This window comes from Scardinius erythrophthalmus, assembly GCF_964197995.2.
Source record: "Scardinius erythrophthalmus genome assembly, chromosome: 2".
Classification (NCBI taxonomy): domain Eukaryota; kingdom Metazoa; phylum Chordata; class Actinopteri; order Cypriniformes; family Leuciscidae; genus Scardinius; species Scardinius erythrophthalmus.
In genome coordinates, this window is record NC_138222.1 from 67,861,374 (window position 1) to 67,889,253 (window position 27,880).

At 40.5% G+C, this 27,880-nt stretch overlaps 1 protein-coding gene across 1 annotated transcript; it reads right to left on the bottom strand.

Annotated features, from left to right (window-relative positions):
* Positions 1-629: 629 nt before the first annotated feature.
* Positions 630-27,711, bottom strand: LOC308687356 (uncharacterized protein). Its single transcript, XM_081359860.1, has 5 exons — positions 27,579-27,711; positions 16,336-16,389; positions 3,270-3,360; positions 2,482-2,515; positions 630-2,267 (listed from the first exon to the last, which is right to left on the bottom strand). Exons 2-5 carry the CDS (start codon positions 16,381-16,383, stop codon positions 1,376-1,378), a joined length of 1,065 nt encoding a protein of 354 aa, XP_081215986.1. The 5' UTR covers positions 16,384-16,389; positions 27,579-27,711; the 3' UTR covers positions 630-1,375.
* Between the last annotated feature and the right edge of the window lie 169 nt (positions 27,712-27,880).

The window sequence follows — 27,880 nt, forward strand, 5'->3', positions numbered from 1 at the left end:
AGACCCAGCCCCAAACCCCATCTCTTAAAAATTAATATAGGATGGTTTCTAAAATCACTCTAAATCACTTCACAGCAGCGCTCAAAGGATCTGTGCTTATGTTGTTTTAGTTTGGTAATTTAAGAAATTAATAGTAAATAATAATAAAGCAAGATACCCTGTTGAAATATGTGAGATGTGTGGTTTATATAAACTGCAAAGGTAAAGTATAAATTAAAATGATTGTGACCAATGTGAAGGGGGAGGAGAATTTATTCGTGCGTCACGTTTAGTTGATAAAACTCTTCCACATAGGAGACACCTGTGTATCCTCGCTCATAACTCCTCTGGAAGCTCCTCACGGTGCAATTAAGAGAATTGAGATGTCCTAAGATGGCGGAGCTCGATCGGTTTCCGGGTCATAGGATGGATGGAGGACGTAGGAGAGAGGAGACGGGGAGGGATACTGAGAACCACCCAATGTCTTCTGAGCAGAAATGAGTTCAGAGGTCAGAGGTCTCATCTGCTCTTGAGCATCATCTGGTGGTCAGGGAATTGCGGAACAACGGTATTGATATTTTTAAAATGATATGCTATATTTATATAGCAAATTAAGTGTCCTGGAAAAAATACTTCATGCACTCTACTATAACATATCTTGTTATATTTTTATTGAAAATACAGCATTAGTTGCAAACTTGTAACTTTTTCTTCCACAAAGCAGAAGCGCTGTTTGGCTCACTGTGTATTTATTTGGCACGAATATAATGAAGATCTCAATTTGAACATGTACATAGCTCTAAATATTACAATATAAAGTAAATAATTACAAATACAACTAGTAAAACAGAAAACACTAGGGATAGACTGATCAATTAGCAGTGAATAATCCAACGAAATAATAGGTTAAGAATATGTCATACAAAGAACATGTCAATAATATCAGTCAGATACTGTATTTAAAGGTATATCAAACATGAACAAGGTTAAATCCATTTTTCAAATACTTTCTTTACTATTATTAACATTTAAACATATTGGATGCAATAGACTACAAGGACAGACAAAATAAAATAAACAAACTGACTGTTAACGCAAATGAAATAGCAATATAGAATAAACAAAAATGCAGACACTTCTGTCTCTCCTAACAGACCAATAAACTGGAAAAAAACTAAACATTTTAGTTTTGATTTTTAAAATAATAATAATTTTATTTTACTGAAAAAAAAAATAAAAAAAAATAATCCAATTAAAATTCCACACGGAAAAAAAATCAGAAACACAAGAAAAAAATGATCAAATAAATGTTCAAAAATTATCAATGTTTTCCATCTTCATTCACATTTTTTATCATCATCTCTGTGTCTTTGCCAGGCCTGAAAGGTTGTTTTGTCTACAGTACCGTACTGTCTACGGCATCTTTAATTTTTCCCACAGTCTTCTTAAACTGATCAGCTGCTGCTTTTGTCTGAAGAATAAATTTCAGTGTTTCTGATGAGATTTCTTCTTTTCTCTTGTCTGCTGGTTGATTCATTTCAGAGAGCTCTACTGAATCTTGAACAATACTGTAAACATCAAGAGCAAGAAACACAGCAGAGAGTGCGCCAGCGAACGCTGATGCCGTACGGAAAAATGTGGTCGTCTCTGCAGTCGCACGCACAGCTCTGGCAGCCGATGCAGGCCCACGCACAGCTTTGACAGCCTTCACATACACACGGATTTCTTTGGCAGCCTCTGCACATAGTTTTCCAAGTATAGCCAGATCAGCTACTCCTACAATCTTTATTACCTCCTCAGATCCATCTCTTGCTGATCTCTCTTTTTTCTTCTGCTTTTTTAATGTCTGCTCCACCAATTTAATGTCCTCTGTGATGTTATCAATTTTACGCAGAAGCTTTAACATTGGCTTGATTGTGTTCTGTAACTCACTGATGATATTCTCAATCTTCTCACGGAGGGTTTTCTGCCTGACCTTGTTAGTGAAGTTTGATGCTCCACTTGTTACTCCTCCAGCTACTCCAGCAACAGCACCAACACCAGTAAGAGCTAAAGAAGCACCTAATGTGAACGGGGCGAAGCACGCTCCTGCTATGGCTGCGATTCCTCCAGCGGCTCCAACTGATGATCCGACCAAACTGACCATTATAGAGTTCTTGTGCACGGACTCAAGTTCATCAACGGCGTCATCCAGCTCCTTTATTTTATCATCGAGAGTTTGATGATTTCTGTCCAATTCTGAGTTCAGTTCTTCAATGCTGCTTTTCAAATCATCATTCATAAGTTCCCTGAAATATCAAACGTTTTATCACGATTAGAGTATTTGAAATTAGTTTTGAGTGCTCTATGGTTTTATTGGCCTCAAAAAGAGAATTAATTATGTTAACTAATCGCTATATAAGAACTAGTACAAGTGTTTAACCACTAACTATGAAATATTGCAGTCCTTCTAATAACATCAATAAACAGATCAAATCAAATCTTAGAGCAAGACAAACTTACCATTTAAGAATGCCTTCTGTTTGATTCCCATCACCTGCATTACCAAACATTTATGAAAATAAATAATGGGCAATATAAGTAACTTTGAAATTTGTCAATATTTCCAATTGCAATTCATTGTTATCTTATACAGGGCTCCAGACCGTGCCTAGAATAGTCTTTTTGGCTCTCTAGAAACTTTTTTGCACTTTATTTTAATTAGGGTGTTTACTTTAATTTTACAGTTTTTGTTTGGCAGCCGTAGCTGGCGCTCACTGACCGCTTTTTATGATTTTGTACAGTGTAACAAGACATGACAAAGTTTATAGGATTCCTTGAGGAGGAGGCCGAACTACAGGTGTAAACATATGCCAGGATATCATGTTCCTTATAAAGAAACTGCATTTTAAATCTTATTTATCTCTTGGTGCGGTTTAAGTTTGACTGAAAGTGAAAGCATTTGGAGGTGTTTTCAAGCAGCACAATATTGTGTATGCTGGCGCTGGGAAACTTCCCGCTAAAAATGTTAAAAGAATGTTTTAGAATATAATGTTGTAACAATGTTATCACTATATCCATGGCTCTCGTCATAATAATTTATCTCTCAGAAACACAATTTGGAGATACGTCTTAAAAAATTATACCACATATATAACTTCATAGAGGCTATTATAAATAACATTAATTATGAATTTCAGTTATTACTACATTATTTGTGAAGTAAGATTGTGGTTTCTGGTGGTGATGTGATGATTTATGCTGCTGACACAAAACTGATGTTGCTCAAATTCATTATGAAATTTACTCACAACTGAATGAAGGAGGTATTCCAATGCTTTTATTGCTGTCATCGCTGCAGTCAGAGAGTGCGCTGCTAAGATGCATCGTTGGGAAACATTCCTAATAAACACATATTCACATATAAAATATTATAAAATACTCTCCAGGTTGCAGAGGTCACACTCGGTTCAACTCCACTCCGTTCGGCCATTTTTGTAGTTTGATAGCAGAGATACGATTATCTAGCGGCACAGAAACTTTTTATTCACACGTTATTAACAAAATGTCAACAATGGAAGACTTGTCCATCCAGCCTTACATGTTCGAGCCAGAGTCGGAGCCGAAGCGAGATGAAAATGAAGACGACGAACCTGCAGAACAACGTCTTCATATGGATGTATCGCAATGGTGTGTTACTGTATTTACACATGAAACTTTGGTCTTCCGACCTTTTACCACCGTGTCGATTTATTTTGATTAATATGTGCGAGGGAGAGAGAGCAAGACAGCGTCTAGTTTGGAGACGGTGAAGTCTTGTTTACACGTTCGCCTGGCTCTGAAGAGAGAGAGTGAGCGCGCGCGCGACCGGGTCTCTCTCTCTCTGCTCGTTCTTTCAGTTAAACATGCGTCCTGACACAAGCGCGGCAGTTCATCTACATTAGACGGTGTAATGAAGCGTGTGGGTTACTACATCCAACAACCGAACATTTTAACTTACCCTCTCGTAACTTCTGCATCTTTTAGCTTGGACTACAAAATTGCAGCGAGAAATAATAATGGCGGATCGCTCGAAGTGTTGGGCCGGGAGTCAATATCCTTATTTGGCAGTTCCACTGCAAATACTGTGACGTATTAGTTCACAAAACGTCATAGATAACAGAAAATCTGAACAGGTTGAAAAATATGACCAAAACAGAATATAAAGATATCAACGAAGCACCTGAAGAGAATAATTTCAACTTTTCTGTACTTCTAAACACTAACAACAAAATGCATTTAAAGGCTAAAAAAGTGCATTTAGCATGATATGTCCCCTTTAAGATAATCTTATGAATGAAGGATGATTTTGTCCTTAACATCTATATATGAAGAGTTCAGATGCAAAAACCTCTAAGTGCCATCTGAAATTTCCTCCTAGAATGATCATTTTTATGAAGCTTGTATATATAAGTTCAGTAATTTCACTTAAATGGCAACGGAAATTACCTATTAATTGCCATTTAAGTGAAATTACTGAACTTAAAAATACGAGCTTGATAAAAATGATCATTTTTAATTTTCAGATGGCATTTAGAGGTTTTTGCATCTGAACTCTTAAAATATAGGTGACATTAAGGCATAGGTTCTCAAAGTGCGGCCCGTAGAAACATTTCTGGCGGCCCGCGATAACATCTGATAACATGATGTTGAGATGTACTGATGTTATCCGTATGAAAGGTGCATTTCTCTCTAAAAGCGCATCTGCTTAACAGCGGAGATGGAGATATGTTTTTACCCGACATTTAGTAAACAATAGTTTATTAATAAATAATTAAAATGCCTCGCTGTTTTTTCAGACACATTTATTATCATTATTCTATAACTCACCTTTCTGTGGGCTGTAGTTCCAGAGACACAGGCTAGCCTATATTCAGCACTGTGGGAAAAATATCAATTCCAGGTTCTAATTTGGCCTTAGAAAACCAGTAAAATTGACATGTTTTCCATATTAATTTGTGAATATTTTAAAAACAAAAATCTAAAAATTCGTCGATATTTACTTTTTTTGCGCAGCAGTTGGTGTAGCCAGTTCAAATTAAAATTTTGGTGTTCAACTTTGCTTTTAAAAAGACAACAACCGTTCATTTTTCAATTACGGGTTAAAAAGATCGATAATAATAGCGCAAAACATTTGCGCAAATCTGTAATAATGTAAACGCGACTGACAGGCAATTACAGATATGAATGATGATGACTTGTTTGGTAAGCTTCTATTTTAAAAGTCTCTCTCTCTCTCTCTCTCTCTCTCTCTCTCTCTCTCTCTCTCTCTCTCTCTCTCTCTCTCTCTCTCTCTCTCTCTCTCTCTCTCTCTCTCTCTCTCTCTCTCTCTCTCTCTCTCTCTCTCTCTCTCTCTCTCTCTCTCTCTCTCTCTCTCTCTCTCTCTCTCTCTCCCCCTGTCCCTCCCTGTCCCTCCCTGTCCCTCCCTGTCCCTCCCTGTCCCTGTCCCTGTCAGGTTTTCCTGTGGTGCTTTGGTAGCTGGAATTGCCCCTGAATAAGGCCTATGCCTAGGCCTATGCCCCTCAATAAATGTAAACTGTAGAGATGCAACCTGGTCATTAAAATAATTTCAAAATGGGATTTTCTTTTCAGTATTTTCTTTTTCTTCCCCACCCCTTTGGCGGCCCTCAGTTCAATGTTGGGTTCCTAAATTGGCCCTCACCTATCAAAACTTTGAGAACCCCTGCATTAAGGGGTGCTGAAACACTGTCATATTAACCAATTAATGAGCTACAGGGGTGAGATGCTATTATTTCTAATTCCAAAAAAAATAAAAAAAATAAAATAAAATAAAGGTTGGGAAAAAAAACAGCCTTCCCAGACGATATGGGAGAGAAACAAGAACTACATCTGACTTCAGCCACAGCCTTAGATGAAATCAACTAAAGATAAAAGAAGACATTAAATCTGTGAAGATCTCAGCAGAGGAGGATTGAACAACTCCACTAACAGCATTACCAGCTTCACTTATTACTAACCAGACTGACTTTATTACTGTCAGACGTCTACAGAAGTTCTTATGATAATTAGCAGAGCGTTAGACTATTTTATAGACGTTTATAGCAGTAAAATAATCGTAATGACACCACACAATTGAGGATTCTTTGGGCAAAAAGTATGTGAAAAAAGTGTTTGTGATATTGGCCCACATTTATCATTCTTGCGTAGAAACGGGCGTACAGTATATGTTGGCGTAAGATTATGCTTACACTCCTCTCATCGCCTGATTTATGAAGCTGTGCGTACCTTTGAAATTCTGGTCTACGCAATACCTGCCCTTGATAAATGCCGCGGCTGAAATCGATCGTCAGTAGAATAACACGCCCCTATATATTCAAGTCTCCGCTCCCCCCACGCCCTCATTTTACGCACGGACACACGGAAGACGGCAAAGAAGAGAAACTTGGATGAGCAAATGACCTATCACAATGCATTATTTTACAGCACGTGTTTTGAAACAATTAGCATTTAATTTCGTATAACGTCACATGTATTGGGGTGTACAATAGTAATTATGTTGTGATGTGGAGTACCATTCATTCGCATTAATAATTGCATGACAATTTGTAATATTCTTCTTATTATTATGATTTTTATTATTAATGACGCTTATTGTTATTTAGAAGAAGAATGTCGTTATTATTATTATTATTATTATTATTATTATTTAAAATAAGAAGAATGTCATTTTTATTATTTTGTCAATCTGAATTATTTTTTGGTCATTGAAAGCCTTTAATTTCTGAACCCAGTCCGTGCGCACCTGCCGGGCCTAAACCTGGCCTAACCATCGTTTCAAAGAATAGTACAACGGCGAGCGCGTCGAGTATAGAGTATAATAAACAGAGTATAATATAAACGCCTCGTCCGTTTGGGGAGGTGCGCGCGCCTTCTGCGGAGACTCGCGCTGCGGAGCCAGGCGAAAGTATAAACAAGGCTTGAAACGTCAGGTAAAGCGCACAGGCTCGCAACTGAAGGAATACATATGCCTACAAATCAAATGCTTTGGTAAAGTCACACAAATTAAACATTGAAGCATGTTGCACAAAAATAAACACTGAAGTTTATAATTACTATGTTGTTGTTTTTTTACAGTGGGTCATAACATATCATATATCTTTTAGTTTGTCAGTGCGTTTTGTGGTGTTAGGAATTGTTTTTCTGCGCATTCCCGCACTCAAAACGTGCGTACATGTACACCACCTCCTGAGCTGGCGTAGGATTTTAGTGTGCCGTACGCCAACATCCATACTGATAAATCTCAAAGTCACCGTGGTTTTGGGTGTACGCTGGAAATTTGGTGTACGCACTTTTGATAAATGAGGGCCATTGTGAGCTAGCAGTCAGGGCCGTCGCTAGTGGGGTGAAAGGTGGTGACAATTATAGGGGCCCCCACTGCCCAGGGGGCCCCACAAAATCCAGCAGTTATACTATATAGGCCCCTGTTGTGTGAATAATTCTAATATTTATATTAGTTGTATGCCTGAGATTTAAATAAAAACCACGAAAACATGCAATTTGGTTAAATATTTTTTCAAAATATTCTCTTACCTCCCTATAAATGGTTTAGTCCGGTTTAGTATTTATTAATTATTCAGTCAGTGACAAACATCAGATCGACCCTATGGATCGACCCAATAAAATTGTAAGTCCCACCCCAGCTCGTGAACAGAACCAATCAGAGTTGAGGCGGCAGTGCCTGAAGTTAACGATGAACTTGGTGGAAGAGCAGGAGATTGACTGAAAATGTCGGGGAAAAGAAAACATAACTTAGGGCACCAGAAATGCTATGAAAAGAATGAGAGGGAGGCCAGGAGAGTTGTTGTATCCCAGTCGATCAAGACGTTCTTTGAAGACAGGTTGTATTGTTATTTCGCTGGAAATAAGAAAACTACCGTCTACAGCCTGTCGGGTAGGCTACCGGTACTCACTCTTCATTATCTATGCGCACCACATCGACCGAACGATTACGTGTTCAAAATCCCTGTCTTTTTACACTATTGTAAACAGAGTTAAAAATTGACACGAGTCACGACGCATTGCATTATGCACCTAACCTGCCGGCTCATGATGTATTTATTAGCCTACATCAATAAAACACGAATGCACTTGAATGAATAAATTTTAGCTTTATTTAATAATATTATCTTTATTAAAAAAATAAAAATAAATGAGGTTATTTTTTAAATTTGACTGCATTCTTGTCATTCTTGTATAAATGTTTACTTTTTGATTTATGAATTAGACTGTTTCCCTGATGGGGGAAAAAACATTATTTTGCTGTTACTTTTTTTATATTGGTTTTATTATTATTTAACAATTTCTTTTAATTAGTTGTAATTTTTATATAAATTTAACTTTTAAAATAAAGGTTTTACAACAACATCACCTTCTTCTGTTATACTGTATGTGGGCCTCCATGCTCATCTATTGTACAGTATATGATATTGGTGGAGGGTGGTGGGGGCCCACATCAATATTTTTTTCAGGGGGCCCCGAATCCTCTAGCTACGGCCCTGCTAGCAGTAACTGCAAGCGCTCTGAGTTCATTTAAAGTTTGTAATTTCAATGGTTTTGCTCAATATAGTGAAGTTTCAGCTATTAAGTATTTGAATGCAGTGTAAAGTTTAATTGTATATTAAAGAATACCCTTGTTCTCTTACGAGAGTCCTCTCGTACTGCGTTTTATCAAAACGCTACGGGAAAAGTCTCTTTTCACGAAACACTGAAGCAAAAAATTATCCTTTAATTTTCATATATGTAAAACGCGTTGCGGCAGCAGCAGACAGCTATGGCGAGACGGCTTGCTCGCTCATTGGCTGCTCTGCGGCAACTGCTTAAGCCTATCGAGCGAGGCCTGGGATGACATCAGGCCAATGAGGGCGCTTCGCGCCCTCCTCGCCACTTCCCGCCGAAACGGGCGTGGCTTACCTCTATAAAAGGAGCTCGAGAAGGCTGACTCACTTGATTTTAATCTCTTCAGCGAAGCGCACGCATCGCTGGATCACGGAAGCAGCGTCGTTGAAGCAAGCACATCAGCGGGACGAGCCCTCGAAGCCGCTGGCCAACGCCGCCTTCTACAGCCGTACCTGCTGCGCTTTCCGACGCCTATATCCTTTTCATATTATTGCTTTTCTGTGTGTGTGTGTGTGTGTTCTTCGCAACACTCACCCCTAAGAGAGCTGCGTCTTTTTCAAGATGCCTTCCTGCGGCTCGTGCCGAGCCCCACTCACCGAGGGAGACAAGCACGTCATCTGTGTTTCCTGCCTTGGTGAGGACCATGCAGCGCTCGCGCTCGCTGACGGCGGATGCCCTCACTGCGAGCTTTTGCCGATGGTGACTCTGAGGACTCGCCTGGCATCCTTTTCCAAGCCTGCATTCACCGCCGCGATGCCGCGCCGTAAAAAGCGCCGCTCGCAGCGGGTCCCGGAACCCGCTCCAGCCCGACCAAGCTCGCCGGTTCGCCCGCCAGCTTCACCGGCCTCTCTCGAATCACTTCCTGATGCTCAGCGCCCGCAGTCTGCCGCCGCTTCATCAGAGGAAGTCGGTTCAGAGGCCGCGTCGGGGGAGAAGGATTCCTGCTCTCTGCTAGCTTCAGGCAGCGAGGATTGGGCGAGCTTTGAGGATCTCGCGCCTCCTGCCCGCAAGCCCTCAACGAGAGCCAACATTGAGACGGAGCTCATGCGGGTACTCGCACTGGCCGCGGCGAGCCTCGGCCTCGAGTGGTCTGCACCGGAGCCCCCCTCTCGAACCCGGCTGGATGGTAGTTTCCTCCCTGGTGAGCACACTTCTCCGGAATCTAAGCCCGCTCCTTTTCTTCCTGAGTTACACGAAGAAGTTGCGAAGGCTTGGAACGCGCCCTACTCTGCACGGACGCGCTCATCTGTGTCACCCGCATTTTCCTCTCTGGATAATGCCAGTGACCGAGGCTACCTCTCTCTTCCGCCGGTGGAACAGGCGATAGCGACCCACCTTTGCCCGCCCTCTGCTGGACGGCGGACTAAACCGGTGTTGCCTTCCAGAGCCTGCCGCATGACGTCGACGCTGCTCGCGCGAATCTTCTCCGCCGCTGGGCAGGCCGCGTCATCGCTACACACCATGGCTACGCTGCAGATTTACCAGGGTGATCTCCTCCGTAAGCTGGACGAGATGGGACCTGACGCTATCTGCATCGCGGATTTAAGGAGCGCTTCAGATCTCACGCTCCGAGCTACTAAAGCCGCCGCACAAGCCATGGGACGGTGTATGGCTTCCGCCACTGTCGCTGAGAGGCACTTATGGCTGACGCTCACGGAGATGGCCGATTCCGAGCGCACTGCGTTTCTCGATGCCCCGCTGTCTTCCACCGGCCTTTTTGGTTCTTCTCTCTCCGAGTTCGTGGAGAGATTTACCGAGGCCCAGAAAGCGTCTCAAGCCTTCAAGCACTTCCTACCGAAGCGCTCCGGTTCTGCAGCGGTTCGTGACAAACGGACCCCGCGGAGCTCTCAGCCTCAGCCCCCGCCTTCGGCCGCCTCTTCGCAGCAGCCACAACAGCGCAGCTCGAGGCCCCGCTCTCGGTCCAGCGCCCGGCGCCCCTCTTCGCGCGGGCCGCGATCGAGGGTTGTGGTAAAACCGGAAGTGCCGAAGAAGTCCTAGCAAGCCTGGGAAAGCGCAGGTGTGTGAGTCCCGTTGCGGCCGGCCTCCCACCCAAGCGCCCGGCTGTTTCAGTCCCAAGGTTTGCGACTGTTCCAGTGTTTTCTGCAGAGAGCAAGCCTGCACTGCCGCCCGCTTGCCTGCACACAAAAGCCGTTCTCACGGCTACCCAGATAAATCTCGAAAAGAGTGTATTTTCTGGTGTCCCGGCCACGGCCGATGGTGCTATAAATGTAGTCTCGATGCCCACTCCTCAGTGCCCATCACTACACATAAGCACAGCCCCACACGTAGGGCCCGCGCACATAAAATCGACTCAGGTCGGTTGCGCTTCCAGCATAGTGAGAGTGCCCACTTCCCAGTGCCCACGAACACTATGTCTAACACATCACAGGCTCTCTGTAAAAACGAGAACTGTGAGCGCGCGCTCTGCTCAGGCAGACGCCGCGCCCAAAGCAGTAAATGTGCCCGCTCCCAGCCCACATCTACTCGCTCACATGGGTCCTATGAGACTTTCTCAGTCCTCCCTCACTCAGCTAAGCACTGTAGTAAGGTCGAGGACGAGCGTCTCGCCCGCTGTATTAAGCGCGCGCCCCGCCTCAAATGCCACAGGCATAACGCCTATGTTTGTATCCCCCGAAGCACCTCTGTCGCACGGCGATCAGAGTGCGCTCCGTATCCAGCCCCTAGCCAGCCATGCAGAAGCATGGGCAGCGCTCCCAGGGGTTTCGGACTGGGTGCTAGGCATTATAAAGAGAGGCTTCTCGCTACAGTTTTGTCGACGCCCTCCCCGCTTCATAGCGCGCGTCGAAACTACGGTCTCGTTGGAAGTAGCTCACCTACTTCGAGCCGAAATATCAAAACTGATAAGCAAAGGGGCGATAGAGCGCGTTCCCCCAGCTCTAAGCGAAGGGGGGCTATACAGCAGATACTTTCTAGTCCCCAAAAAGGACGGCGGTATGAGACCCATACTGGATCTAAGACGGTTGAACAGAGTATTGGTGAAACGCAGTTTCAAAATGCTCACAACCAGCAAAATTCTCGCGCATGTTCGCCGAGAAGACTGGTTCATGTCAATAGATCTGAAGGACGCGTATTTTCAAATACAAATAGCGTCACACCACAGGCGATACTTGAGATTCGCCTTCGAAGGTCAGACATACCAGTATACAGTCCTGCCATTCGGCTTGTCCCTAGCACCCCGTACATTTACGAAATGCATGGACGCAGCGCTCGCTCCTCTCAGACTCAGAGGCATGCGAGTGCTGAACTATTTGGACGACTGGTTGATCCTAGCTCAATCACGATCACAGCTCGTGGAGCACAGAACCATTTTACTCGATCACCTCGAGAATCTTGGTATCACAGTCAACTGGACAGAGAGTTCATTGAACCCCAGTCAAACGATTTTGTTTCTGGGCGTCGTTCTGGACTCACAGTCTATGACAGCGCGGCTGTCACCACAGCGCGTGTTGATCATTCAGCGCGCGGCGAGGTCTTTCCGCCGCGGCGCTGTCACCCCGCTCAGGAAGTTTCAAAAGATGCTGGGTCTCATGGCTTCAGCATCGTCAGTTCTCCGGCTGGGCTTGCTCCGCATGCGCCCGCTGCAGTTCTGGTTGAAAACGCGGGTACCGCGCAGAGCGTGGGCGACCGGTCGATTACGCCTCAAGGTCGATCAGAGCTGTGTTTCAGCCCTGGCGCCTTGGACGGCGGACGACTGGTACCAATCAGGTGTAAGCCTGGGGACTTCCTCGAGAGTGAGGATGGTGTCGACAGACGCATCCACCTCGGGATGGGGAGCTCTGCTCGAGGGCAGACCGTTCTTCGGCCTGTGGTCGGAACGAGAAAAGCTCCTACACATAAACTGCCTAGAAATGCTGGCAGTGCACAACGCGATGACACGTTTTTGTCCCCGCATCAAGGACGAACACGTCATAGTCCGTTCGGACAACATGGCTGTGGTGTCCTACATAAATCGCCAGGGCGGTCTGAAATCCATATCCCTGTACAGGCTGGCGAAACGCCTCCTACTATGGGCTCAGCACAACTTACGCTCGCTGAGAGCAGTGCATGTACCTGGGCTTCAGAATGTGGGCCCAGACAGACTGTCCAGGAACAATGTTCCCCCGGGCGAATGGTCTCTACACCCACAAACAGTCCGGCTGTTGTGGGAGAGATTCGGCAGAGCGGAGGTGGACCTTTTCGCGTCCCGCGAAAACGCGCACTGCCCCGCGTTCTTTTCAAAGACCGACAGCGCGCTGTCCCGGAGGTGGCCGCGCTGCCCGTTATACGCTTTTCCCCCCGTCTCCCTCCTGCCACAGGTGCTGGAACGGGTCAGGGAAACGAAATGCCCAGTCCTGCTTGTAGCTCCGTTCTGGGAGAACCAAACATGGTTCCCAGTTCTGATGCAGTTGGCAGATATCGCTCCATGGCCGCTGCCGTTGAGGAGAGATCTCCTCTCGCAGGCCGGGGGCTTGATTTGGCACCCACACCCGGAACTGTGGTCCCTTCATGTGTGGGTGCTCAACGGATACCCGTTGGTCTCACAGAGGGAGTCGTGAATACCATCACTCAGGCTAGAGCACCGTCGACACGGCGGCTTTATGCTTCGAAGTGGTCGGTTTTCTCCGGCTGGTGTGCAGCTCGGAGCATTTCACCCCTCGAATGTGAGGTAACGGAGGTTCTCTCCTTCCTACAAGAGCTGTTGGATAAGGGCAGATCCCCTTCCACGCTCAAAGTGTATGTGGCGGCTATTTCAGCGTTCTTTGGTTCAACGCTGGGTCAGTCGCTGGGAAGGAATGATTTAGTCATCCGCTTCCTCAGGGGAGCTAGGAGACTGAATCCACCCAGACCTCCTTCAGTTCCTTTGTGGGACCTTTCTACGGTCCTAGCGGCCATGAAAGGTGCCCCTTTCGAGCCTATCCAGTCTATTAGCCTCAAACATTTGTCTTTCAAAACAGTGTTTTTGATGGCTCTCGCTTCAGTGAAGCGCATAGGCGACCTGCACGCGCTCTCTGTGAGCCCGGCGTGCTTGGAGTTTGGTCCTAATGACTCTAAAGTCATACTCAGACCTAAGCATGGCTATGTGCCGAAATCCCTCAACACGCCTTTTCGGGCTCAGGTTATATCCCTGGCTGCCCTGCCGGCATCGAGTGAGGAAGGGGACTCGAGTTTTCTTTGCCCTGTTAGGGCTTTAAGAGCTTATATGTCCCGCTCTGCTGTCTTCAGACAGACAGAGCAGCTCTTTGTCTCGTTCAGCGGACGTTCCAAAGGAATGGCTGTTTCGAAACAAAGTCTATCCAGATGGATAGTTGACGCCATAGCGCTGGCTTATACTGCCAAGGGCATTCCATGCCCTTTGGGAGTCAGAGCGCACTCTACGAGAAGCGTTGCTTCTTCGTGGGCTTGGTCCAGCGGGATTTCCCTACAGGATATATGTACGGCGGCAGGTTGGGCCTCGCCGTCTACATTTATCAGGTTTTATAACCTGGAGGTTCCCGCCTTGCAGGCTAAGCTTTTGTCGGTGTAATCTGTTCAGCCGTCTAATCAGACCGCTGAAACTCATGCGCTATGCGCTACCGACTATCTTGGGCAGAACTGTGTAAGACCTACATTTTCCACATTAGTTCAGGTTCCCTACCCTGTCTATGTGATGATTATACTTGCGTCTGTGGACATGTTTTTCTACGACGCTAAAATTTAGGGATTTAAGGCTCTCACCCTTATTCCCTGACTCTGTGTGAGTCAATCTGGTGATTATGCACTGTATGCCTGAAAAAGCTTCCGGTGATCAGTGTTTTTATCCCAGCACGCACGGCGTTTTGCAAGGGGTTCCCGTAGCGTTTTGATAAAACGCAGTACGAGAGGACTCTCGTAAGAGAACGTACTCGGTTACTAACGTAACCTCGGTTCTCTCTAGAAGAGGGAACGAGTACTGCGTTCTCTGCCGTGCGTACGGTTCACTCTGGTTCGCTTCGGCGATCAAAATCAAGTGAGTCAGCCTTCTCGAGCTCCTTTTATAGAGGTAAGCCACGCCCGTTTCGGCGGGAAGTGGCGAGGAGGGCGCGAAGCGCCCTCATTGGCCTGATGTCATCCCAGGCCTCGCTCGATAGGCTTAAGCAGTTGCCGCAGAGCAGCCAATGAGCGAGCAAGCCGTCTCGCCATAGCTGTCTGCTGCTGCCGCAACGCGTTTTACATATATGAAAATTAAAGGATAATTTTTTGCTTCAGTGTTTCGTGAAAAGAGACTTTTCCCGTAGCGTTTTGATAAAACGCAGTACTCGTTCCCTCTTCTAGAGAGAACCGAGGTTACGTTAGTAACCGAGTACGTTTTAGTGGACTCAATTAAATAAAATAATTTTAGAGTACTCATAACTATTGTTTTTAGGGATGCTCCGATACCAGTTTTTTCAGAACCGATCCGATCCGATACCAAAAATTCTGAGTATCGACCGATACCAGTGCAGTTTTTTTTTTAAAATCAAGTAGAATTTCTGTAACTCTGCGTGTTGAACTGATAATCACTATTTTGTGTTAAAAACAATCTACTTAATACAGACTAGACAACTTAGTTATAAAGAAAAACAAATAAAAAAATGTATGATCATAATCTATGACAAAAATGCTATTATAAACTAGATTAGTGGATAATTCATCAGTAAAATTTATTCTAGAAAAATCACAAGTGTAGTAATAAATCTGGTAAAACTTTAGACATTGCAATTTGTATTGTTGTAAAATACATTCATGAAAAACAAGTTTAAAAAGATTTAAAAAATGAAGGCTAGCCTACTATAAAATTAAGATTTTTTTTTTTATAGCGCAGCTGAAGCAGCAACATATGAAAGATAGGGCAGAACAAGAAAGTCTATTAATAATCTTTCATTGCGCAAAAGTATTATAATACGAAAGGCTCCAATACAGTGCGGCACAAAGCGCTTATGCACAACCCGTGTGCAGAATGATGCGCTCGAAGCAACACGAGTCAAAGCGCGCAGCTCAAAGCACTTGAACTTGAATTTAACAACTTAAATATTAATTTCTACCTCATATTAGACTATTAAATGTCTTCTGAACACTTATAATATAGTGCACGAAAACTTTATAGTGCTTTATAATACATTTGTGCCTTTTGTGGGGCTTAACAATGACAGAATAGTAATACGCATAATATCGGATTTGGATCGGCTTCGTCTGATCGATACCTGATCCGGCCAAAATGGCAGTATCGGAGCCGATACCGATACTGAATATCGGATCGGCGCATCCCTAATTGTTTTTTCTAAACTTAATTGAATTGAGATAATCGGTGTCCTCAAAATAAATGAGTTCGCTTAACTTGGGTTTTACAGTGTATATTTGCCCAGCCCATTGACTATAAACAACCCAACTGGGTTATTTTTAACGCATTTTTTTTAGAGTGCTGTGACAATGCGTTTGAAAAATGGCAGATTATCACAGAGCTGCTCCTGTGGAAAAAGTGCACAATCCAAGCTGATTAAAGTTGCGATTATATTCTTCCATACTTATCCATGTATTTGTTACTTGTTACAGAACTAACAATTTCCTATACATTTTAAAAAAAGAAAACTAATCAATAAAACTGATTATATAAATAGATTTTTTTTATTCAATTAAATGAGAATGAAACCAGAGAAATAATTTTACTCTCCAAAATAAAGCGCATTAATATAAAGTTGAACTCACCTGTAATTTATCCATGTTTCCACCTCGCAGAAGACACTGACAACTCATTTCCTGCTAAACACAAAATAATATTTATTAATTAGGTCTATATGTTTTTTAGGGCCCAAGCCCTGAAAGGGCGGAGGCCCTATTGTTTTCGTAAGGATTATTATTATTATTATTATTTTTTTATTTTTTTTTGCCTTTTTGCCACTTTTGGGGCCCTTAACATGCTCAAAAACTCTGAAGAGGTCAGAACCCGTGGCCATCAGGGCCGGGCTGAAGCTGGTACCCGGGCGTGGCAGGGGGGCTCGACAGCGCCCCCTGGAACGGGGTCCGAAATCTTGGTCCATAAATCAAACAAGCTTGCATGTAATAATATGAAACTCAGTACACATATAGATCTCATCGGGCCGCACAACTTTCGTGCTCTAAATTTTACAAAAGCCCAACAGGAAGTCGGTTATTATACGTTGTTTGGAAAACGCATACAATGGAATGTGAAATACTCCTCCTAGGGAATTCATCCGATCGCCACCAAACTCGGTGTGAATGAAGTCAAGACATTGAGGATGAATTCTTGCGAACAGATTTTTGATATCTCGAACGGTTTGGCCGTGGCGAGGAAACGAATTTATGGCGAATAATGGGACACAGGAAGTGTGTTATAACTTCTGCATACATTAACTGATCTTGATGAAACTTCTGCAGTGTATTCGTTGTACGAGGCCGATCACATGGATGTGACCTTTGTGAGTCAAAGTTATAGCGCCACCAACTGGCAACAGGAAGTGTGTCACTTTCAAAATGCTTTGAAATCACACTCTTATTTTTACCCGATTTGCTTCAAACTTTATGTGTATAATGTAGACACACGGCAGATGTAGACCTGTGAAAGGATTATTGATATCTTAAGCCCTATTCGGACGGGACTAGTTTCACAGGGGGACGTTAGAGAAATATCTGTTTCACAGACGTACTTTGAGATTTTAATCCTGTCCGAATCTGCCATGTCTGTCTTTTTCTCACACGACCTCTGTAAAAATTCCAGAGCAAATTACCTACTGTTTTTCGTCAAACTCGGCGGTCCTCAGAGAAATCTAATCCCGTCCGAATGCGAATGTCTGTGATTACCGGACATTTTTTTTCCAAAACGCTTTTTCTTATGTGTTTTGGTCAACGTGAACTGCCATACAATCTCTCGCTATCGCGCCAGTATTCAAGTTTCTGCTTTTTGCGCACCGATAATGGATGTAAATGTGTTTGGTAGCCTACACTGCGAAGAAAAAATAAAATAAAAAATGAAATCAACAAGAAGAGCCAAATCACGTAAACAGTTAAGACTGGCTACTGCAATATCAGTTTCAGGTAAGATTACTTTCATTTCTGCACTTAATTACATAACGTGTAAATTATATAGGTTAAAACTTTTTATTCCGGTGGGTTTATTATAAGAACCCAGTTCTATAAAATCATGATGATAAATCTATGTTTAGTTTTTTTTTTTATACTACAATTTTTATAAAAGGTTTACAAAACACTAAATACGTTAGGACGTTTTACTTTATATTTCAAAGTGCTTAATTTTAAAAGTACTTAATTTCAAATGACCATACGCAATCAACGCATTCTGAACACGTGATCTTCTGCAATGCCCACATGTAAAACAGACACTCCTACCTCGGTAATAAACACGGAGATGTTAGTCCCGTCCGAATCCGTACATGAAATCACAGACGTAGGTTGATAAGAATTGTAACTCAAACGTCGTTTGGAAAACTAGTCCCGTCCGAATAGGGCTTTAGATACTGTTGCCGTGGCAATGCATCAAACTTTAATATTCTTTTCGGATGCTTTTGAGACTCTTCACATGCTTGAAAATGCATGAAACTCGACAGACACATCACATTTATTATAAAGTATGTGCAAAGTTTCAGAAACGGGCGTGGTGGAATGGCTCAGTAGCGCCACCTTAAGTCAAAAATGGGGGCTTAGTTTTTCCTAGAATCACAAAACTTGGTGGGTGTATTGTTCTCATCAAGCAGGACACCTTTCTAATTTACAGTCATAACCTCAGACCCACAGGAAGTCAGATATTTTGGTTTGAATGTGGATTTTCTGGAGAATTTTCTCTCTCTCTCTCTCTGTGTGTGTGTGTGGGGGGGGGGGGATTTGTCTGTTAGGAGAAAGTTGCTTTTATAATTGTTTTCCAAGGTTTCAGGGTCTTTTGGGGCCCTTAACGTGCTTGAAAACTCTTGAAACTTTGCACACAGGTCAGATCCTGCAGCCATCAGGGCCGGGCTGAAGCTGGTACCTGGGCGTGGCAGGGGGGCTCGACAGCGCCCCCTTGAACGGGGTCTGAAAACTTGGTCCATATATCAAACACGCTTGCATGAATTAATATGAATCTCGGTACACATATAGATCTCATCGGGTCGAAAAACTTCCGCACTCTAAGTTATTACCTCCGCCCAACAGGAAGTTGGCTATTATGGGTTGTTTGAAAAACGCATGCTGTGGAATTTGATGTACTTCTCCTAGAGAATTCATCCAATCACCTCCAAACTTGGTCAGCATGAAGGAAAGACATTGAGGATGCTAAATTGCGGACGGATTTTTGATATCTCAAACGGTTTGGCCGTGGCGAGGACACGAATTTATGGCGAGAAAAGAGAAACATGAAGTGGTATAACTTCTGCACACATTAACTGATCTTGATGAAACTTCAGCAGTGTGTTCATGGTAAGAGGCTGATCAGATGGATCTAACTATTGTGAGTCAAAGTTATAGCGCCACCAACTGGCAGCAGGAAGTGTGTCACTTTCAAAATGCTTTTGACAAAAGTGGGGGGGGTTACTTTTACCCACAGTTACAAAAATCAGTACGCATATTTGTCTCATCGAGCCGGACAACTTTCTAATTTACAGTCAATAGCTCCGAGCAACAGGAAGTCAGACATTTTGGTTTGAATGTGGATTTTTTGGGTATGTCAGACTCTGAGTTTTTAGCTACTTCTCCTAAGTGGATTATTTTATTCACACCAAACTTTTTCAACATGATAAAAATACATTGAAGATGTAACTAAAGGTAACTAAAGGCACCGGGGTTGCGGTGCCACCGGCTTGGGCCCGTAATCGCTGCTCGCAGCTATATATATATACATATTTTTTTTAAATACTCTTTTGCTCTTTGATTCTCGTTCACACGGATCCGCAGAAACAATTAAAAATGCTGTATTATGCAGGCCAGACAAGTAATTTGGCGATGTCACTTTGTAAGGGACCGTTCGGTATTTATGGAAGGGGCCACCGGAGGAAAATAGGGGAGGGTCATGTCTTTTTATTCTTTATTAAGGGGAGGGTCATCCAACTTTTTTTAGTCTAGGGGGAGGGTCACCCAACTTTTATATTCATGAAAACAGCAACATTTCAAAGTGGCTTGTTTGGTGCTATTTTTTTTCCATTTAGCTCCATGTTGATCTCGCGTTATCAGCCCCCCTTCGATATCAGATGGGTCTGAACCAACAAAAATCCAGTTTGGCGCTGTTTGACAGTCCGCGCGCACTTCAGTTCGCTCTTAGAAAAAGTGCATCATGTCAGAACAGAATGCCAAATAAATGTTTACCCGGCAAAGCTTTAAAGCACGAGCAAATAATGAACTTTTGTTAAGTGCACAGTGTCCTGTGAGTGTAACTCTACCGCTGCATTAACATGTGATGTGAACGTAGGCTACGTCGAGTTTTACAGTATTGGGACTGAGGCGCCAGAACTGCAGCTGATAGAATGTGCGCTGTAGGGCGATACATATTTTAGTTTCCATTCTTATTTTGTTTCCACGATGTGTAAGATGTAGGGCTACCCCATCTTTAAATTACTATTAGTATTATTTAAGTTAACATAAAATACATAGACCTACACCACAACTAGTTGAGGATAAATTCGTTAAAATTGGGCGATTCCAGTGAATGGACGTGACATTTGCAGTCAAAACTTAAAATAAAAAATTCTCAGAAAATGCATTTAATACCAATATTTTGAAACGTCTGAGTCAAGACATTAGAAAAATATCAGTCTACACATGCGTTTTATATTTAATATGAGGGAAATACACATGTGACGTGACACAAAAAAATCTTTAACTTTTAGGTGGCAAAATATTTTTTAGTAATTATAAATTACACTGTGCAAACCAAAAGATATATACCCACCGGATGAATAAAGATCGGCCTCCACAGAACATAAAATATTATATTATTTTTATTTTATTTTTCGCGTTCGCATGTGAAGAAAAAAAAAAAAAAAAAGTTACGGGCGTGACAGTTCTCCATTACGGACATGACTGCTCTGAAAGCGACTTAAAAAAATCACAGAGACCTCAAACAGAAAGCACAAAGCCTGAATTTCGTTTTTTATTAATTTTATCTTAATTTTAATCAATGTTTCATCTGGATTTAATAAATAAGCAGTAGTCTAAATATAGTAGAAAATAGATAATCATGACACGGAGGCGCGGGCGAGTGAACTGGACTCGTCTCATAAATGAACCGAAACTCAGCGTAAGGTATGCTACTTGCCTCACACAGACCTGAGAAATATATAGAAAGCTTGAAATGTCTACTTTTAAACAGAACAATTCATAATGAAAGAAAACAGACTGCTTTCTCCTTATGAAATGTGCATTTCTCTCTGGCGCGTTCTGAGAAGATCGCGACGCATCGTCAACTTCATCTTTGCAGTAGACACAGAAAACACTTGTTTATTAATAAACCTAGCTATATTTGACATATTAATAATCATTACTTTTGCCGGTTCTTTGTGACAGCTTTTAGATGCTTTATTCGCAACGCCACCCACGTTGAACGCGTCACACCGCATCAGCACCGAAAACATGTTTTTTTTTTCTAATCTAAAATCAAAAATCGTGATACGAACCGAATCGTAGGTTTGGTCTATCGTTACAGCCCTAGTAAGATGAGAAAGCAAGAGTTTATGGTTTAAAAAACAAACAAACAATGGCTATCTGAACATCTTTGCCAAGCATCTTTGCCAAGCACAAACCAGTACAGAAGTAGGCTAATCAATCAATTATCGGGGAGGGTCATGCCTTTTTTCACAATCATTTTGGAGGGTCATAGAAAAATTTATTGCTGGCGAAGGGAGGGTCATGTCTTTTTTGACAACAGATCTCAAAACTCCTCCGGTGGCCCCTTAAATAAATAACGAACAGTCCCTAAAGAAAGACTATGTGCCTGTCGCATAGTACACATTAAAATGTGCATCCCTATAGTCCAAACGCACGAGATACACAGAGATGATTGTTGTTTTCAAACTTTTTTTTTTTTTTTTTTTTTGTAAAACTAATTACACTTTGGAACCTAGTTAAAATTTTGTGTTCTGGGCCACCAGGCACCGTTGTCGTGTGGATGAACGGCCAGAACGCATGACATTTTTTTTTTCAGTTTTCAGTTGAAAACGACCTCATGTAAGTGATGCCCAAGTTAATAAATAAAGATTTTACAACAAAAATGTATCATTTTTGATACATTCCATTCATTCCACTCTGTTCCATTCATTTCCTATTATCTCTGTGAAGCTGCTTTGAAACAATCTGTATTGTAAAAAGCGCTAAATAAATTAAGGTGACTTGACTTGACTGCATATTTCATATTTGCATTTATAAACAACTAAATATATTTAATTTTCAGGGCCTATTTACACTTGTCCTCTTCATGCATTTTCACTGATCAAAAAGCTATCCAATCATTCAAATTGGTGTAAATGCCCTCTAAAGGACTTTCGGGGCAGAATAAGGGGCATTCCTGACTAAATTGGACAAGTTTAAATGTGTTTGGTTATTGAAGCCACATAAATGAAACCTTATGTTAAAATGATACTAGTGTCTTTTTAAATGGGAAGTACGTTTTCCATGTTTAATTTAATGTTTATTTTGCATTTTAAAATAAAAAGTATATTTGGCATCAAATATCCATACTCTGCGTCTTTAAGTATTTGTTACAAAATTAACATGAAGTGAGCTATCTTATTCCTTTGGAATTAAAATAGACCCACATAATCGCATACACTTCACCAAGATTGGGATGGAGTACTTTCCATAAGATCATCTCTCAATGCAAATCAAACTAGCTATTAGGCTAACTGAAATAAAACCATGCCAATCTCTAGGTATGGTGAAGGCTATGTGATGATGTGCGGCTATTTTAATTCCAAAGGCCAAGGGAACTTTATCAGGATGCATAGTATCCTGGATCCATGAAGTAACTGGCCTTTAAAAATAAAAATCTGCCTGCCTCTATGGGAATTTAACATAGGGGTGTCCAAACTTATGCACCCTGTATTTAGGGAAGAACATTTATTTATTTACGATACATTATTCATTCACAAAGAAAATTGGTGTCCTTAAAGGTTGGATTTTTCCTAATTTCCTAAAAGGCATTAAATTCAGTTTCCAAAAGATCCTCTTATTCCTCTTTTTAGTCAACTTTAGCATGGGTGTCTAAACTTATGCATAGCACTGTACATAATTTACATAAATATAGACAGTCTTAATTTAACCAATATAATAATTTTAACTAGTTTTTATTATTGTTATTTTTCACTTTTTGCAATAATCTTTCATTTTTAAAACAGATACAGAAGATTTTCATAAATATTTTAGATTTATATCTTTGGAAATATATATATAATAATATATATCCATTTTATACATATATAAATTTATATTTTAAACTGTTGTGACCTGTAAAATATTTGCAGATAATACATTTTATGAACTTAAGACCTATTTATGCATCTTTGTTGTTTGTGTTTGTTTGTTTGTTTGTAAGTAATGTTCTGTAATGTTGAGAATAAGAGTTTTTGTGTTGGAGTTTTGGGGGTCACCAGTGGATAGTACATACACTAAGAAATTATTCTGTGGTCATGTAGATCTGAATGAATGTTTTTTGGTTAAAATGTATTCAATATAATTGTTTTTGATATGGAGGCAAATATTTAATTAAATTTCAAATACAAATGTTTGGAATAAAATCTACCCATTGTAGTTAAATAAAACTTAAGCATTATATTTATCTAATCCCAAATGGAGAGAATATTGAGTAAATTCAAATGAATGTAATTAGGCAAATTTTAATTGAAAAGCACTTCCTGTCAAAGTGCGCCTTTAAAAAAAAAATGCAACAGGCTCATACTTGTCTATGAGCAGGCTACCTAGTGTGGTCCTAGGTAGGTCCTTCGCGTGTTAATATCATATCCTCAGTATGTTTTTATGAAACTGCGTAAATAAGTACATTGGGTTTAATTTTAAGGTTCCATAAAGAGAAATCTTTGGGGTTAGAAGATGAAGAGCATCTTATATTTCAGACGGCACTCGACGCACTTCCGTTGGCTTTATTTACCGTGTGTGGAGCTCGTCTTCCCGAGGCAGGTAACGTAACTTCTCTCTGTTGTTTCACTGTTTTGTTGCCACTTGCAAATGTGAAGGTAACTTAGCTAAATCCACGTGAAGTCAGTCTATTAAAGGAGAACTCCGGTCACTTTTAACATTGAGCTAATTTTTTTGTAAATTTGGAGTTTTTGTAAATTTTTCAGTTGAAGTCCAAAGTAGTCGATTGCCGAGATCACGCGCGTGATCATAGGTACTAAACATATGCGCGTGAACTCGGCAATCGACTACTGTGGACTTCAACCGAAAACAGGATGTAAACACAGGTATTTGCGCTGGCTTAAATAACATCATTTTTATACATATCTTTCACATCTACTGCAGTCAGATTCACTCGTGTTCACTCACATTTTCTGTGCACTTGTAATGACACATCAAGGATGTTAAGAGGCTAAAAGCAGGTTTAGTACTTGCCCCATTGAAGTCAACAGGGTGCAAATTTTAAAAAGAGGATAACACGGTGTAGGCAACACCGATTTTTGTCGTTGTTCTCTGTACTGACAGCACTCCAAATGTACAAAAACTGGACTGGAGTTCTACTTTAACAGTGTTATGTTTTAGAGCCGCAATTTTATTTCTTTTAATGCATAAATCTGTTAATTTTAGTGTGGTAATATCCGTCCATAGCGGCTAGCACTTAAGTTAGTTAGCTTACGTAACTTTAGAAGGAGGGGAGGACTCTTAACATGGCACAAACTCTCTCATTTTACAGCTAAACCGTACACTAAAAGTTTCTGAAAACATTTTAGTAACAGAATACTGTTTCATATCTGATTAGCGGTGTTTAGTTTGATATTTGGAGTTTCGTGAGCCCGGCCGCCAAACTCCCAAAAATGTAACAATTTAACATAATTTAACATAAAGATGACTGGTGATGAATGTCTTTTAACTAGCTAGCTAAACCAAAATTTACTATTAATAATAAAAGATAAGCTAATGTGCATTGTAAATGTCAGTAATTTATCTTTTTTGACTTATTCTTTTTATAAAAAAAAAAAAAATATATATATATATATAAATATATAAATATATATATATATATATATATATATATATATATATATATATATATATATATATATATATATAAAGGCTAAAGTGTGAGGCTTATCTTTTTAAGATCTTTTTTGTCAAAACTTTATTTGAACTTGTATATTTTTTAGTGACATTATATAACATGTTGCAAGACACTCTTAAAATCTGGCCATCATTTTTTATGTTTTTACTTTGTTTATGTAAACAAAAAGTACATTTTGATGCTAATTGTATTTGTTATTTGGTGATTTGATTTCATTGAAATGTGTGAGCAAACTTCTGGCTTGAAAATGAGACTGTAGTTGCAGTGTACATGTTTTGCTACACAATGTTTAGCTTCTACAGAGCTTGGGAATTGCACATCTGAAAGTGTTATGTTTGTAAGTTAGCACTGATTTGGACTCTTATCCCACTAATGTCAGTGAGATTTCTACTTCAAAGTACAAAATGGTTTTCACTCTGTACAAATTACACTTTTCTGCTTTTGTTTTGGTACATGCACCTCTGGAGGATTTTTCTTTAAGATCATTATTGACCCAATTTAGTGGCTAAGTGAGGTGAGAAAGCATGTAAACAGGTTTATGGACACATCACCATTCTGTAATATGGCATTTATTTTTGTTTTTACAAAATAGTTTGAAGTCAGAATTCTGTCCTTTTCAAATGTCTGGATTGAAATGCAAGATCCAACTTCTGGCTTGAAATGAGACTGTGGTTGCAGTGTACAATGATGTGCTACAGTGTGTTGAAAGCACAAAAGTAAATTGTTAATAAAATTATTATTTGAGTATTTAAGTTCTGTACTTTCTGGGCCATATTATTCATAAGAAAGGAATATTTAGATTTAATTCATTGCATTGATTAAATTCAAATCAATGTCCAGATTAATGTAGATGATGATTACTCAATTATGATATGTAGAATTAAATAATTTTTTATTAGTACTATTTACACATAAGGGAGTTTATCTTTTTCAAATCAACTCAATATTTTTGTTTAGGTTATAATTAATTCTGTACTGTTTTCTATTTAAATCTACTCATATTAAATGGATATCTATTAAGGGTCTTATTTAATTAATATTTACTCAATACCAAACCTTGTGAAATTTAATTAATAATATTGCTTGTAATATGTTGCCTCATTTTTATTGAGTAGATATGGTGTATCTTTTCTTACAGTGATGGTGCACTTTTCTGTTTTGAATTTTAAAATTCACAATAATACACAAATGAACTGGTAGGGCTATTACCATATAGCATAACTGAGTCAGAAGACTTAAATAATAATCCACATCTTAAAAGTAAGTCATTTTGTCCAAAAACTACTAGAGAATTCACAAGCCTCTCCATAGAAAGCTATACAGGCATCTAGTGGTTACACCATGAAATGACATGCTTTATTATATTTTCTCTCAACCGATGGAGCTTATCTGAATTAAAAAATTGGATTTAAAAGGCCTAGTCTCTATATTAATCTGAAATACTGCATTAATTGAAAAAATATTTTAAAAAAATTTGAAAAACTTTTTTTATGGAAAAAATTAACCATAATTATTGCATAAATGTTAATACGTACCATCAAATCCTCTCAAAATACAAACGAAAAAAATATATATAAATATATTTATAAAAAATATTGTAAACTACAGCAATTAAAAAAAAAAGTTGTCTGCCAAAAATATCAATATTGTGAGCTGTCATTACAAGTACGGTTAAAGACACTTCAAGAAAATATTTATTTATTAGTTTGTTCAATATTAAAATAGTTTAACATAAACCTATTTTAGTTAATAGCTACTTTGATGATTGACATTACAGTGGAGTAGTCTTTACAGTGGACCTTACATTTAAGATAAAGACTTTCAATATGTTCTCAACCGCTAGAATCTGAGTTTTCATAGTCAGTGCTGAGAAGAAAAAAAAGACGTTGAGTGAGACGTTCGTGAGTGCATGTTGCAAAGTCATATTGAAAAGCCGATGGGAACGCCATACAGATTCACATGGAGGTCTGTTGAAACGATACGTCACTGCCTCAGCAGACCAATCAAATCTCTGAGGAATCAGAGCACAAATCCACAGTGCGCAAATAAAACAGCCAAAGTTCCAAAATCAAACCTTCAAAGTCTCGGCTTTCAAATTATGTATTATGATTCTACACCAAACAGTTGTTGAGCACGATATGTTATAATATAGCCACTACACTCTTCATTCATGTTTTCTCTTCTTGCTAAAATAACGTAGAAGTGGAGGTCTGATTGCAGTGGAGAGAGCTGAATTTAGCCATGAACAGGCGATCTTCAATGTGCCTGTTGTGCCATATACATTTTCTTCTTTTTTGTCTCATTCCAACTCAACATAATCCAGCGCGTCATATAAAAACTAATCACGAGCTCACACATGGCGACTTTTATATACAATTTCAAGATAATCAAGAGAATCCAGCACGCGCTGTCTCACCATAAAGTTTACAAAAAGTAAACAAATTCAGTAATTGCATGCAGTTAAGGATATCCACGTTTGCGAGACAATTCAATTTAGGCTATTGCTACAACACTGTTAATTTAGATTCTGGAAATACACATGAAAAATAAATAAGCATATGCCTGATATAAAAATGTCGCCCCAGTCTAGTTTCAGTTCCGTTAGGTTCTTATTGAAAGTGCGTCACTACTTATATTCTCAAATAATCAATACAACTTATTGCAAATTGTACATTACTGTCCCCAAACACACTCAAACACCTTCACACTATTACACTGGACTAACCTTGTTGCAGTCCTGATTGAAGCTCTCGAGTGTTTTGCGTCTTAATGCACGATGGTGAGAAGCGAGTTCCACACGAGAGAAACTCTGAGCTTTAGGCGACAGCGCGACGAAAAAGACAATAATATTACACTTAACATACAGTGGACCAAACGATCCAATTTAGTTTTACATAATTTGAGTAACACAAATAAAACATGAACAAGGCTTAGGCCTATATCGTTTAAAGTTACGTAAAATGAAGTTAACTTTCAGCGTTTTGCTTCACCCTTCTTTTTTCTTTGCGTTTTGCTCCTCCCTGGGGT

What these genes read in the sequence shown, in the direction of transcription:
- LOC308687356 (XM_081359860.1), bottom strand. Translation starts at nt 16,383, where the DNA reads ATGAGTTGTCAGTGTCTTCTGCGAGGTGGAAACATGGATAAATTACAG. An exon ending in GAAACATGGATAAATTACAG is followed by an intron (nt 3,361 to 16,335) that starts GTGAGTTCAACT and finishes TGTGTTTATTAG; the next exon opens with GAATGTTTCCCAACGATGCA. An exon ending in ACAGAAGGCATTCTTAAATG is followed by an intron (nt 2,268 to 2,481) that starts GTAAGTTTGTCT and finishes TTGATATTTCAG; the next exon opens with GGAACTTATGAATGATGATT.